Source organism: Salmo trutta, chromosome 17, assembly GCF_901001165.1.
Source record: "Salmo trutta chromosome 17, fSalTru1.1, whole genome shotgun sequence".
Lineage (NCBI taxonomy): Eukaryota > Metazoa > Chordata > Actinopteri > Salmoniformes > Salmonidae > Salmo > Salmo trutta.
The window spans coordinates 25,086,061-25,100,550 of NC_042973.1; the positions used below are offsets into that span (position 1 = coordinate 25,086,061).

Below are 14,490 nucleotides of genomic sequence, written 5' to 3' on the forward strand. Positions count from 1 at the left end.
TTTCTCTGGTGTTGGCTGGGGGGGCCCCTGCCTGTGTCTCTGTGTGCTGCCTCTTTATCTGCGTGTGTGTGGAGGAAATGAGAAGCAGCTCTCCCAGGGAGAGAGGCCTGGATGGACAGCGGGCGGCCAGGGCCAGACAGGGCTGCTGGGCGGGGGCGCGGGCCTACTGCCTAACCCTGATTTGGTGGAGCCCAGGTGTTGTGGAGGAGGGAGGAAATGTGATTGGTGGAAGGTGGGGAGTTGTTGTGAGGTAGTTCAGTAGAATAGGACTAGAAGGATTACGGAGGACCTTGTCAGATATAAGGGTGGTCTTTGAGATGATTGATTTGTGATTCCAGTCCCAGAGGCTTTTGTACCGTCAGTGGTGTAATGTACTTAAGTATAAATACTTTAAAGTACTACTTAAGTAGTTTTTGGGGTATCTGTACTGTACTTTACTATTTATATTTTTGATAACTTTTACTTCACTTCATTCCTAAAGAAAATATTGTAATTTTACTCCATACATTTTCCCTGGCAACCAAAGTATTTGTTACATTTTGAATGCTTAGCAGGACCGGAAAATTGTGAAATTCACACACTTATCAAGAGAACACGTGGTCATCCCTACTGTCTGTGGTCTGGCGGACTCACTAAACACCAATGCATATTTTGTAAATAATGTCTGAGTGTTGGAATGTGCCCCTGGCTATCCGTACATTTTTAAAATAAGAAAATGGCTTTGCTTAATATAAGGATTTTAAAAGATAATTTATACTTTTACTTCTACTTTTGATATTTACGTATATTTTAGCAATTACATTTACTTTTGATAATTAAGTATATTGAAAACCAAATACTTTTAGATTTTTACTGAAGTAGTATTTTACTGGGTGACTTTCACTTTTACTTGAGTAACTTTCTATTAAGGTATCTATACTTTTACTCAAGTATGACAATTGGGTACTTTTTCTACCAGTGAGTACCATGGCTTCATCATGGCTCCTGCAGTTCAGAGTGGCCAATTTAGGCCATTGACCTTGCAGCGTGTCAACAGACCCAATAAGAACGGAGAACCTTGGTAATCAGACCTGAAGACTGGTCAGTGGACACCAGTCCTTAGGTCAAAAGCCCACATAAAGTACAGTTGAAGTCGAAAGTTTACATACACCTTAGCCAAATACATTTAAACGCAGTTTTTCACAATTCCTGACATTTAATCCGAGTAAAAATTCCCTGTTTTAGGTCAGTTAGGATCACCATTTTATTTTAAGAATGTGAAATGTCAGAATAATATTAGAGAGAATGATTTATTTCAGCTTTTATGTCTTTCATCACATTCCCAGTGGGTCAGAAGTTTACATACACTCAATTAGTATTTGGTAGCATTGCCTTTAAATTGTTTAACTTTGGTCAAGTGTTTCGGGTAGCCTTCCACAAGCTTCCCACAATAATTTGGGTACATTTTGGCCCATTCCTCCTGACAAAGCTGGTGTAACTGAGTTAGGTTTGTAGGCCTCCGTGCTCGCACACATTTTTTCAGTTCTGCCCACAAATGTTATATAGGACTGAGGTCAGGGCTTTGTGATGGCCACTTAAATACCTTGACTTTGTTGTTCTTAAGCCATTTTGCCACAACTTTGGAAGTATGCTTGGGGTCATTGTCCATTTGGAAGACCCATTTGCAACCAAGTTTAACTTCCTGACTGATGTCTTGAGATCCACATCATTTTCCTACTTCATGATGCCATCTATTTTGTGAAGTGCACCAGTCCCTCCTGCAGCAAGCACCCCAACACCATGATGCTGCCACCCCCGTGCTTCACTGTTGGGATGGTGTTCTTCGGCTTGCAAGCATCCCCCTTTTTCCTCCAAACATAAGGATGGTCATTATGGCCAAACAGTTCTATTTTTGTTTCATCAGACCAGAGGACATTTCTCCAAAAGTGCAATCTTTGTCCCCATGTGCAGTTGCAAACCGTAGTCTGTCTTTTTTATGGCGGTTTTGGAACAGTGGCTTCTTCCTTGCTGAACGGCCTTTCAGGTTATGTCGACTCGTTTTACTGTGGATATAGATACTTTTGTACCTGTTTCCTCCAGCATCTTCACAAGGTCCTTTGCTGTTGTTCTGGGATTGATTTTCACTTTTCGCACCAAAGTACATTCATCTCTAGGAGACAGAATGCGTCTCCTTTCTGAGCGGTATTTTTTATTTATTTAACCTTCATTTAACCAGGAAGGGCTCATTGAGATTTAAAATCTCTTTTTCAAGAGCGTCCTGGCCAAGATAGGCAGCGCCAAGTCATTACAAAAATTACAGACAAACAACATGAAAAACTACAAGTAATCTAGTAAAAACCATAGAATTCACAAGAGTATAACAAAATCAAAAACAGCAAATTAAAAACATTGACAGGTCAGGGAATCAGTCTCAAGATCATTCATCAGTGATTTAAAAATACCAATCGGGATAAGTTCTTCCAGTTTAAAAGTATTTCGTAAGGCGTTCCAAGACGATGGCGCAGAGAACATAAAATCCCTTTTACCAAATTCAGTTCGGACATTTGGAACAGTTAGCAGGATAAAGTATTGCGAACGAAGAGAGTACCCACCACATTTATGAACAATAAAATGACGGCTGCGTGGTCCCGTGGTGTTTATACTTGCCTACTATTGTTTGTACAGATGAACGTGTTACCTTCAGGCATTTGGAAATTGCTCCCAAGTACGAAGCACACTTGTGGAGGTCTACAATCTTTTTTCTGAGGTCTTGGCTGATTTCTTTGGATTTTTCCATGTCAAGCAAAGAGGCACTGAGTTTGAAGGTAGGCCTTGAAATACATCCACAGGTACACCTCCAATTGACTCAAATGATGTCAATTAGCCTATCAGAAGCTTCTAAAGCCATGACATTTTCTGTAATTTTCCAAGCTGTTTAAAGGCACAGTCAACTTAGTGTATGTAAACTTCTGACCAACTGGAATTGTGATACAGTGAATTATAAGTGAAATAATCTGTCTGTAAAAAAAAAATATTGTGTCACGCACAAAGTACATGTCCTAACCGACTTGGCAAAACTATAGTTTGTTAACAAGAAATTGAGTGGTTGAAAAACGAGTTTTAATGACTCCAGCCTAAGTGTATGTAAAGTTCTGACTTCAACTGTATGTCTGGAAAGAGTAGATGGGTGTTTTTATAGAAATTACTGTGATGGAGGGAGTTGGGGAGAAGGGGGAAATAGAGCGACGAATGTCTAGTGTGCTTTGGAAGGACAGTTTGTTTGTGTGTTTGCATGAAGGTCGGTTTCTACGGGGTGGAGAGATCCAGCATCCTACTGTTATGTAATCTGATAGGAGATTCCAAGCTGGTCAGCTCCATATGCCGTCCACGTCTGCCAAAAATATCTGGAGCCGGAGACTCCATCACGCTTGGCCGACGGAGAGCGCGCTCCGGAAATATTTACTGCAGATAATAGGAAACGTGTGAACCAGGGCCGTGGCCAGGAGAGCGGGAGAAGGAGAGGAAAGGAAAGAGGGAGTTGAAGGGAGAGAAGGATGGTCCCAGGCAGAGTCAGTAAACTGGTGGATGAAGAGTAGGGAATAGCTATGATAGAGAAGTGGCATACAGAGAGTTTGTGTCAGAGAGAGATTGAGTGAAGGCGAGTGAACGTCTGTGTATGTGTGGGTGTTAGGAGCTCCAGGGTTCATCTCAGCATTGCAGCTGTGTGTGTGTGTGTTTACATGTTTATTTGTGTATTTGTGGATGTGTGTGTGTGCTGCTGCGTGTATATGGGTGTGTGTCTGAAAGGGAAAGTAGAGGTGGAGAGCTCTTGGGATGCCTCCAGCTCTGCAGCAGTGTGTGTGTGTGTGTGTGTGTGTGTGTGTGTGTGTGTGTGTGTGTGTGTGTGTGTGTGTGTGTGTGTGTGTGTGTGTGTGTGTGTGTGTGTGTACTCTGGCCCACATTGCCGCCCCCACTACCATGGGTCAAGCTCAGCATGCCTCAATTTCTCCCTCCTCTCCCTGTGTGTTTCCATGGCAACACACCTTGAGCTGGCCCCCTAGAGGAGCCCAGCACCTCCACCCCCTTTTGCCCCCTCAACCACACAGTCCCCCCCCCCCCCCCCCCCTCACTCTGCTCTCCCCTTGTATCTCTCCCGCCATCCCTGCCATCAATCGCCAAGCCAGGCTTTAGGCCGCAGGGCGAGGGGAGGGGGCCGGGGCCCTGGGGAAGCCCAGCTCACAACCAAGGAGCTCATTTATGTGCCAGTGCACGCTGCAGGGGGTTGTGGGGGAGGGGAGGGTAGCTGGAGTGGGAGGAAGGGTGCGCCTGTGTAGGCAGGGCTGTCCCCGGGGAGGGCTGCGAGCGAGGGCTCCACCTGACTCCTCCTGGTCAATTAGCTGGAAGCACATTGGCTTAGCAGCAACAGAGGCAGCCGCCCCACCGTACCGCAGCAGTGTTTGTACAGGATAAGACTTCTGTTCAGTCGGTGGAAGAACAGTTTAGGAATAATACATAAATAGTTTTTTATTTCCTTCACTTCACATCTTTCCACTCCATCACTGCAAGGCCCTCCATCTCTCCATCCACCTTAGACTGTAATCCTTTACCTGCTTTCTTTCAGTGCATCCCTCTCTTTCTTCTAGGGCTGGGAATTGCCATGGACCTCACAATACAATATCAGCACGATACTTAGATGACAATATGATATGTATTGCGATTCTCAAAATTCAATGTTCCAAACATATTGCTCACCATATGTCTGCTGCGGAGGGACGAGAGCCGTGAGAAAACGACTTTTGATCAGTCATGGAAATAAGTGCTGGAAACAAATTGGCTCCCTATTTAAAAAGAAGATGGAGAACAACCTATGAAGGAAAAATACTGCCGTTTTGGTGCAGGTACAGCCAACTAGCGCAAAAATAATATTGCGATATTGTCAAAGCGATATGATATATCATCAGAAATAATATCCCGTTATGTAATTGTACCGATTTTCTTTGTCCCGCATCACTTTCTTCTTCCTCACTCTCGCATCCCCCTGCTTTCTCTCACACTGTCTCTCTCCTCCTTGCTTTCTCTCTCTCCCTCTCTCTTTTTCCCATTAGTGTCCTGGCAAGCCCTCATCAGTAATTCTACGTATGTTTGACGGCATCATGCTGTTTCTCAATTAAGATTGTGCATACCTTAGGAGGTGGGGAAGGTTTTCCCCTCTCAATCAGTTAAATATTCTCTTTTTCTCACTGTCTTCCTCCCTCTCTCACTTTCTCTCCCTTTCTTCACTCTGCATACCGATCAAGCCTCTTAACAGATCAGTCTGTTTGTCCTTCTCTTTTTTCCTGTTCTCCGTGTCTGATCTGTGGTGCAGATAGCTGAAGTGAGGCCTTTAAAGGATGAGATGTGTTGTAGCTATTTAACCTCTCTCTGCTGCCATACTAATGACTCTTCTATGGGCTGCTAGTACAAAACATCCATACACTCATCTAACAGGCCGCAACCTCTTACTTGTGATTAATCAATCCATCATTGTAATTGTAATGGTCATGTATTGAGAAAAGAAAAGAGGTGACACACTAATAGGGATTATGTTTATTCATGGTAGTCTGCATCAGTGATTTGTATAGCAGGACAGTATGTACTCTTAATATGTCATAGCGTAATTAGTATGCTCTAAACTCTGTACAAGTTGAGTACAGTTTGGCTTTGTGTGCTAGTTTAGTGAAACTCCCAGGTCTCACCTTCACCAAACCTCTGCTCTCCCTCCCTGCCCAAGCGGGCCTCCCGGAGTAGGAGCTGTGTGGCTGTGAGACTGCCTCACGGATCAAATGCTCTCTCAGACACAAAGCTGGCCGGCAGGACGTTCCAGGGTCCTGTCATCTCGCCATGGTTCCCCCCCCCACACACACACAGCTCGCCCGACCCAGCCCGCTTTGTGTCTGATAGAGCTCAGCCCACCAGCCCTCCCTCTGTGCGCTGAAAGGGAGGACAGACAGAGTGCACTCCTCACTCACTGATCAAAACAACTCTATTTGTATAGAAAATACAACACTTTCATAGGACCCACACATACAAACGCTCTAGGCCCCCTCGCTCTGCACCCTTGGCCCGGCGGACAGCCCAATTATCCCCCTGCTCTCTGTATTGAGCTCAGTTATCTCTCTCTCACTCACTCACTCACTCACTCACTTATATATATATATAGTTTGCCAGAATTCTCCCAATGTTTAACTCATACATAACCCTTATTTCACCGTATTTTTCACTTTTGGACCCGTATGCAGTATGCTAGATCTATTGTCAGTTGATGTTTGTAGATTAGTATTCTATGGGTCAGATGGTGCTGTTATCGCTGTAGGGTTTATTCTCTCTCTCTCTGTGTGTCTCTGGGTTCATGGGAAGATTCACCTGCTGCTTCAATCTTGCCACAATTTAATATTTTAAATGGTAATCAACCACCATCTCAGTGTGGTTTGGGACGGAAAGGCATCCCACCCAAACGTGATGTCTTTGAGGAAGCAGCAGCGGGGAGGGGCAGACCAAAGGAGTATCCTAGCCAATCCCCCTAAGCCCCGTCCGCACCCAGCCCCACACCCCCCTCCTTCCCGTAGCCATTCAGACAGGGATTAAGGCACCCTTGTGCAGGCCTTTGAGACGGAGAGGAGATTGGAGTCAGTGGATGTGGTTTTGGTATGGGGGTGTTGGTGGGGTGGGGTGGGGAGGTCAGGGGGGTTTATGGATGTTTGATTGAAGACTTTATTAACTCTGCGTGCCACTGTTGCTGAGCAGCGGGACACCTCGGGGCATGGGGGACGCTGTCTGCGGTGGGACAGCGGGGTAGACGGGGAGGTTGCCTTGAGGGGGGACAGGGACCGGCAGCGGTGTCTTCCATGGTTCGGGGCTTGGCGAGAGGCTGCGATTGGGGCGCAGTGGAGGTAATCTGATGGCACGGGGACGGGCGCGGCTCGGTCCTGTGTGGCGCTCGGCCGATAAGACAGGAGCGGAGGCGCCCAGCCAGGACCCAACGCCCACCTTTCATCTGTCCCACGGCGGAGGGGGCCGCTGATGTCATTCATGCAGGCTTAAAATAGAGCGGCGAGCAGAGGGAGGGCACATAGCCCAGACCACTGGGGGTGGCAGGCAATTACCGGCCGGGAGAGAAGAGGCACTGGGAGAAGGGGAGGGGGGAGCGGGCTGGTCACACAGGCCAGATCTGGACCTGAGAGAGAGAGAGCGAGAGAGAGGGAGAGATGAGCGGATGGAGGGAAAGAGGGAAGGAGGGACGGACATCCCTTTCTCAGTAGGATTCAGACTGGACATGTCTCCCTCTCTGGGCTCTGTGTCAGGGACACTGTGGCCAAGGCATGTGTTGGAGCTTTGCTATATGTTGCAGAATGAACTGGCACATGGGGAGAAAGGCAGTGATGGAATTGAACCGCTATACTTTAGTACACACACTTACCTGTACATGAGCTGACGCTTTTAATTGTGTGTGTATGTGTGTGTGTGTGTGTGTGTGTGTGTGTGTGTGTGTGTGTGTGTGTTTGATAATAATGTATGTGTATAATGTGTTTCCCCCGCCTTCACCCTCTGACCCTCCTTGTTGTATGGTGTGTTCTTCTTTTACAGAGGAAGGCATCAATCACGAGTGCAAGCTGTGTAACCAGATGTTTGACTCTCCGGCCAAGCTCCTGTGTCACCTGATCGAGCACAGCTTCGAGGGCATGGGCGGCACCTTCAAGTGTCCCGTCTGCTTCACAGGTGGGTGGGGTGGGGGTGGGGGGTGGGGGGGCAGGTGGAGGGCAGTCAAGGTGCTTCAGTGTCTGACCGATATTAACATACACAAACAGAGACAATTTGAACACATGGTCCACTCGAGCCGCAGGCCCCAACACATTGCTGCCCTTTCACATACATATAATAACATCTCACCCATAGAATAGCAGAGATGCTAATACACGGACCCTGTTACATTCTTCACCTTTCCACCCTCTCCTTCTCTACTCCTCTATCTCCCACTGTCTCTCCATACCTTCCAGCCTCTACCCCCTCCTGTGGTAAAATACAGTCCTCCTCCTGTATCACCTGTATCCTCCTGTATCACAATTCCAGTGGGTTAGAACTTTACATACACTAAGTTGACTGTGCCTTTAAACAGCTTGGAAAATTACAGAAAATGATGTCATCGCTTTAGAAGCTTCTGATAGGCTAATTGACATCACTTGAGTCAATTGGAGGTGTACCTGTGGATGTATTTCAAGGCCTACCTTCAAACTCAGTGCCTCGTTGCTTGACATCATGGGAAAATCTAAAGAAATCAGCCAAGACCTCAGAAAGAAATTGTAGACCTCCACAACTCTGGTTCATCCTTGGGAGCAATTTCCAAATGCCTGATGGTACCACGTTCATCTGTACAAACAATAGTACGCAAGTATAAACACCATGGGACCACGCAGCCATCATACTGCTCAGGAAGGAGACGCGTTCTTTCTCCTAGAGATAAACTTACTTTGGTGCGAAAAGTGAAAATCAATCCCAGAACAACAGCAAAGGACCTTGTGAAGATGCTGGAGGAAACAGGTACAAAAGTATCTATATCCACAGTAAAACGAGTCCTAGATCGACATAACCTGAAAAGTTAAAGCTTGGTCGCAAATGGGTCTTTCAAATGGACAATGACCCCAAGCATACTTCCAAAGTTGTGGCAAAATGGCTTAAGGACAACAAAGTCAAGGTATTTGAGTGGCCATCACAAAGCCCTGACCTCAATCCCATATAAAATTTGTGGGCAGAACTGAAAAAGCGTGTGTGAGCAAGGAGGCCTACAACCTGACTCAGTTACACCAGCTCTGTCAGGAGGAATGGGCCAAAATTCACCCAACTTATTGTGGGAAGCTTGTGGAAGTCTACCCAAAACGTTTGACCAAAGTTAAACAATTTAAAGGCAATGCTACAAAATACTAATTGAGTGTATGTAAATGTCTGACCCACTGGGAATGTGATGAAAGAAATAAAATCTGAAATAAATCACTCTCTACTATTATTCTGACATTTCACATTCTTAAAATAAAGTGGTGATCCTAACTGACCTAAGACAGGGGGAATTTTTACTTGGATTAAATGTCAGGAATTGTGAAAAACTGAGTTTTAATGTATCTGGCTAATGTGTATGTAAACTTCAACTGTAAATCCATACAGTAAAGAATTAGCCAAGATAGAAAAAAACTCACTCCACACATCGGAATCAGGGTGCGAGATAGTGAAAATATTATGACAAATACCCAAGCTGCAGCTGACCGAGCAGAGCCAGTCCACAGAGGTCAACTCTGTGCTTCTGAGTAGGAGAACTCCGGTCCTTCAAGAGTCCTGCCGTGCTGATGGGAACGTTAATTAGAGCTGATTTACCCATGGTGCAACCTGGTGAGACGTCCCCCCTGAGTGGCTGAGACTCACACAGTCCGCTCTATTCAGTCACAGGCACAGCCACAGAGTAATGCACAGGGCCAGGGCCGGCCAGGCTTAGCACAGAGACTAGCAAAGCCACAATCAGCTTAATAACGGCACATGCACAATCACAGGGCTGGACAGGTGTAACACCGAGACTAGCCGAGACTAGCTGGTCGAACAGAACGGCTCAAGGTCCTTCAGGCTTGGCCGTGGTCCCCTGTGTCTGCTGTGCCCCAGATCAGAAAGGTCCTGAGAGGTCAGAGAATAAAGAGCAGTTTGAAAGAGGAGGGCGACTAATCCTCTGTGGCCGTCCGGACGGTTTAGGGGCCGGCTGTACGTGTCCTCAGAGTTAAGCAGCCAGGGCTCTACAGGCAGCAGGCTGAAAGTCACATTGGACCTCTGGCTCCCCTCTAACAATCAGAAATCATTATTTCCACTGAAATACTGATATGGTTGACCGCAGCTGAGATGCCATTTTGTTTCCATTTTTATCCATTGTCATCTTTCTGTTTGTCTTTCTGTATTTTTTTGTCTGTTTTTAGTATTTCTCTATCTGTTTCTCTAGTAATTGGACATCCCAATCCCTTGCTGTCTGTCTAAGAATCTACCTGTTTATGTCTGTTTGTCTGTTGGTTTCTGTTTGTCTGTCTGCATCAGAAGACTTACTGTAAGCTCAGACCATGTAGCAGCCGCCCTTCTCTCTCTCTTTCTCTGTTCCTCTCAGTAGATGTGTCCCCCCATTCCCCCACAGGTACACAGCACTCTTTTAAAGTTTAACTCTATTCCTGTGCGGGTTATGAATAAGTTAGGGGGTGCTGCTCCTTTGGGGAGGGTTAATAATTCAGTCTTTCCACACACACAGCAAACAAGTTTACTGAAACATAACAGAAGAAAAAAACACAGGAGCGAAAATGAAAAAACAGGAATGGAGGATAATTTATTGATAAATATCACAAGGTTTGTAGGGGATAGTGTGGTCTGCATGCTGTCTCCCCCATCTCTCCATCTCTCCATCTCTCCTCTCATCCCCGTAGTGGCTCTGATGGCGCTTCGTCCACTAATCCTCATGTGAAAGGGGTCCTTTTCTCTTTATTTGTATTGACGCTGTTGAGGTTGTTGTTTTAGTTGAACTAGTATTACTTTGTCTCTAGCCTCAGTATTTGCTATCAGGGAGAGCGAGACTTGAAACCTTTCCCTTTTCCCTCGCAAAATTCTATTCAATAACCTAGTTCTCTGGTTAGCATAACTTATCACCAGTCTGACAAATCATCTAACCTATCCTCCTTCTTCTCCCCTCCCCCAGCCTTTGTCCAGGCCAATAAGCTGCAGCAGCACATCTTTGCCGTCCACGGTCAGGAGGACAAGATCTACGACTGCTCCCAGTGTCCACAGAAGTTCTTCTTCCAGACTGAGCTCCAGGTCAGTACACTAACACTCATTTCAAAACAACAGAGAGTGATGGCATCTCTCAGCACCATACAGCGTCTTTTGCTGGCCAATATAATCTAAATCATAAGATATGACTTCAATATTAATTGCTTCTAATGGACTCCTGAGTATCTTAGCAGAATTTTTGATAAACCAATATTTTTGTCCACCTCAGTTTATGCTCTTCACTACCAGGATTCAATTCCAGTCTTAAACAGGCTGTTATGACAGGGTATAGTTAAATGTGTTCTGTGGTATGATTGATAATGAATAACAAACTCATCAGCTTCCTTATGGACAGTAACGGTTAGAGTCCAGTCTATTGCTAATCAATCAGCTCTCCTGCTGGGCTCTCTGGTGCACACATACATACTCTTACAGGAATCAATTTGATTAGCATAGTGAGAGGCCATCATTTAGCTGGGCTACCGCTACCACATACACGACCAAAAGTATGTGGACACCTGCTCGTCGAACATCTCATTCCAAAATCATGGCCATTAATATGGAGTTGGTCCCCCCTTTGCTGCTATAAAGCCTCCACTCTTCTGGGAAGGTTTTCCGCTGGATGCTGGAACATTGCTGCGGGGACTTGCTTCCATTCAGCCACAAGAGCATTAGTGAAGTTGGGCACTGATGTTGGGCGTTTAGGCCTGGCTCGCAGTCGGCGTTCCAATTCATCACAAAGTTGTTGGATGCGGTTGAGGTCTGTGCTGGCCAGTCAAGTTCTTCTCAACAAATAATTTTTGTATGGACCTCGCTTTGTGCACGGGGGCATTGTCATGATGAAACAGGAAAGGGCCTTCCCCAAACTGTTGCCACAAAGTTGGAAGCACAGAATAGTCTAGAATGTCACTGCATGCTGTAGTGTTAAGATTTCCCTTACCTGGAACTAAGGGGCCTAGCCCGAACCATGGAAAACAGCCCCAGACCATTATTTCTCCACCAAACTTTACATTTGGCATTATGCATTTGGGCAGGCAGCATTCTCCTGGCACCTGCCAAACCTAGATTCGTCCGTCAGACTGCCAGATGGTGTGGCGTGATTCATCACTCCAGAGAACGCGTTTCCACTGCTCCAGAGTCCAATGGTGGTGACCTTTACTCCCCTCCAGCTGACACTTGTCATTGCGCATGGTGAACTTAAGCTTGTGTGTGACTGCTCGGCCATGGAAACCCATTTCATGAATCTCCAGACAAACAGTTATTGTGCTGACATTGCTTCTAGAGGCAGTTTGGAACTCGGTAGTGAGTGTTGCAACCTAGGCGCTTCAGCACTCGGCGGTCCCGTTCTGTGAGCTTGTGTGGCCTACCACTTCGCGGCTGAGCCATTGTTGCTTCTAGACGTTTCCACTTCACAGTAACAGTTGACCGGGGCAGAAATTTGACAAACTGACTTGTTGGAAAGGTGTCATCCTATGATGGTTCCACGTTGAACGTCTCTGAGCTCTTCAGTACGGGCAATTCTACTGCCAATGTGTACCTATGGAGATTGCATGGCTGTGTGCTCGATTTTATACACCTGTCAGCAAAGGGTATGGCTGAAATAGCCGAATCCATTCATTTGAAGGGGTGTCCACATACTTTTGTGTATATTGTGTACTACCTGTTGTACAACCACATCTACATATACTTATACACACTATCTGTTTTAACCACTGAAGACGCTGACACACTGTACATGTACAAGCAGACGCAAAGACATGCGGATCTAGCCACCCCTCCCCTGCATCAGGTTTTCTTTCCTCCATCCGTCCACTCCTCCCTCCCTCTCTCCACCCACCCTATCCTGGCAGGGTTCTGGCTGGGTCGGGTCATTAGGGTCCAGACAGATCGTGGAGGGCCAAGCTCTGTATAACTCACTCCAGAGTGGGTCCAGTGGGCAGCTGGGGTCAGTGTTATTCTGCCCTGCCCCTGGCTGGATCCATCATCCTGAGCTATCGGCCTACTACTACCACAAACCCTCTTTTTCTCTCCCTCTTTTCCTCATGTTTTCTCCCTCCCTCTCCACTCTGGTGGTTGGTAGAGGAGTGGGTGGGTATGCTAGCCCTAGGAGTGAGCTGCCTGTGAGCATAATGGACAAATAATATCCATGGCTCCATTTTGGGGCTGTAACCTAAATCTCCTGACCAGCCCACAGAGCCCTCTCCCCCTAGCCCCGGACCCGGCCCCCCCACCCTGACGTGACAGTGATGTAGGGCTGACGGGGGTGGGCATATGGCCAGTCAGTCCATTTAGCAGCAGGAGGAGCGCTGAACCCTGTCGGTCACTGTCTGCCTCACTCTGATGCCGGGCGACCGAGAGATAAACACCAACTGATCGCACAGTGTGGCATGGCCCCGTCTCGCGTCTCTCCACCTTTCAACACTCCTCCATTTTTCCTCCATTCATTCCATCCTGTATGGCCACACCTCTCCCTCCTGACCGGGTCACGCTGTCTAAAAGAGGTGATGTTCCTCTCTGAGCTCATCTAGGTAGGACCACTCGCTCCATCACCAAGATATAGGAACGCCACACTCACATGGCCACAGCAGCATCCTCTGATGGGCTTGAGTGTGTATCCTTCTTCACTTTTACTGGCCCTGTTCCATGTTTGGACATTGCCTCTCCCTTCCCTCCCACAAGCTCCCCAGCCCACCCCTGTGCTTTGCCCCAGGAGGAACAGTTGGGGATATGCAGTGGTCTGAGTGCGGAGATGAACTGGGCTGAACTGGGCTGGTCGTGGAGGTTAGTGGTGGGACTGGTTGTTTGGGTGTTTGTGTTAATGAGGTCTGAATGGATGGAGGATGGAGGAGGCTGGCTGACCTGTCTGGGCTGTGCCCTGCTCGGGGCTCCCTACCCCAGCCCTCTGAGGGCCCAGGCAGGGCCACCCTCCGTTAATCTTCCAGCTGTCTCTTGGGCCTGTGTGGGGACACGTCACTGCATCATCCCTTCTCCCTCATGGCCACCTACTCCACGCTCCTCACTTTTCAAAACTCTCTCTCATGCCCCCTCTCTCTCTCGCTTTCTCTCTCTCCTTGTCCCATATGTACTAGCCCCCATTCATATTTTAGCCCATCTCAGCTCCTCTCGTCTCTTCTCTCCTCATCTGTGCCTCTCCCCAATGCCCCATAAATAGTGCAGACGTAAGCTGGTAAATAAGTGATGCTTCGCCCCTGATCAGCGCTGTTAGACCCAGCCTGCCGGATCTGGATTCCTTTACTGGAAACTTCAGAGACTTGGCTGTTTTTTGTGTGTTGTTGTTTGTCTCCCCCAGGTGCCTCAGAGCCCCCCCCCACACACACTCACCAACCCTCACCCCTCTGTGGTCTGCTGTCATTCGCTGACAGCATGGCTGATCTTTACACTATTTAATTTAACCCTTGAGGGAGGAGTGGGGGGGGGGGGGGGGGCGCCCCACCCAGCGCTCCCCCTCTGTTCGCATGTGTGTACACTATTTCCTTTAGCACTAGTAAATATTTAACTCCAGTCAGCAGTTTGGAATGAGAGGAGGGGAGGGGTCTCTGTCCTCCGGCGTGTTTGTTTTTTGATTCCTCCTCCTCCCTCCCTCTACATCCAGAAAGTGTTGAATATTTGAGGGCAGCGCATTCTCATCCAAAGCTATGCTGCTATGACAGTACTGTAGGAGCTGGGGTTTGGGTC

At 47.3% G+C, this 14,490-nt stretch overlaps 1 protein-coding gene across 2 annotated transcripts in view; it reads left to right on the top strand.

Annotated features, from left to right (window-relative positions):
* LOC115151921 (zinc finger protein 423) overlaps positions 1-14,490 on the top strand; it is a 145,993-nt gene that overhangs the window by 121,299 nt on the left and 10,204 nt on the right. For both annotated transcript variants that reach the window (XM_029696273.1, XM_029696274.1), the window contains 2 exons: positions 7,603-7,734; positions 10,724-10,839. In XM_029696273.1, the coding sequence (XP_029552133.1) occupies positions 7,603-7,734; positions 10,724-10,839 (248 nt within the window). The remainder of the gene's footprint in view (positions 1-7,602; positions 7,735-10,723; positions 10,840-14,490) is intronic.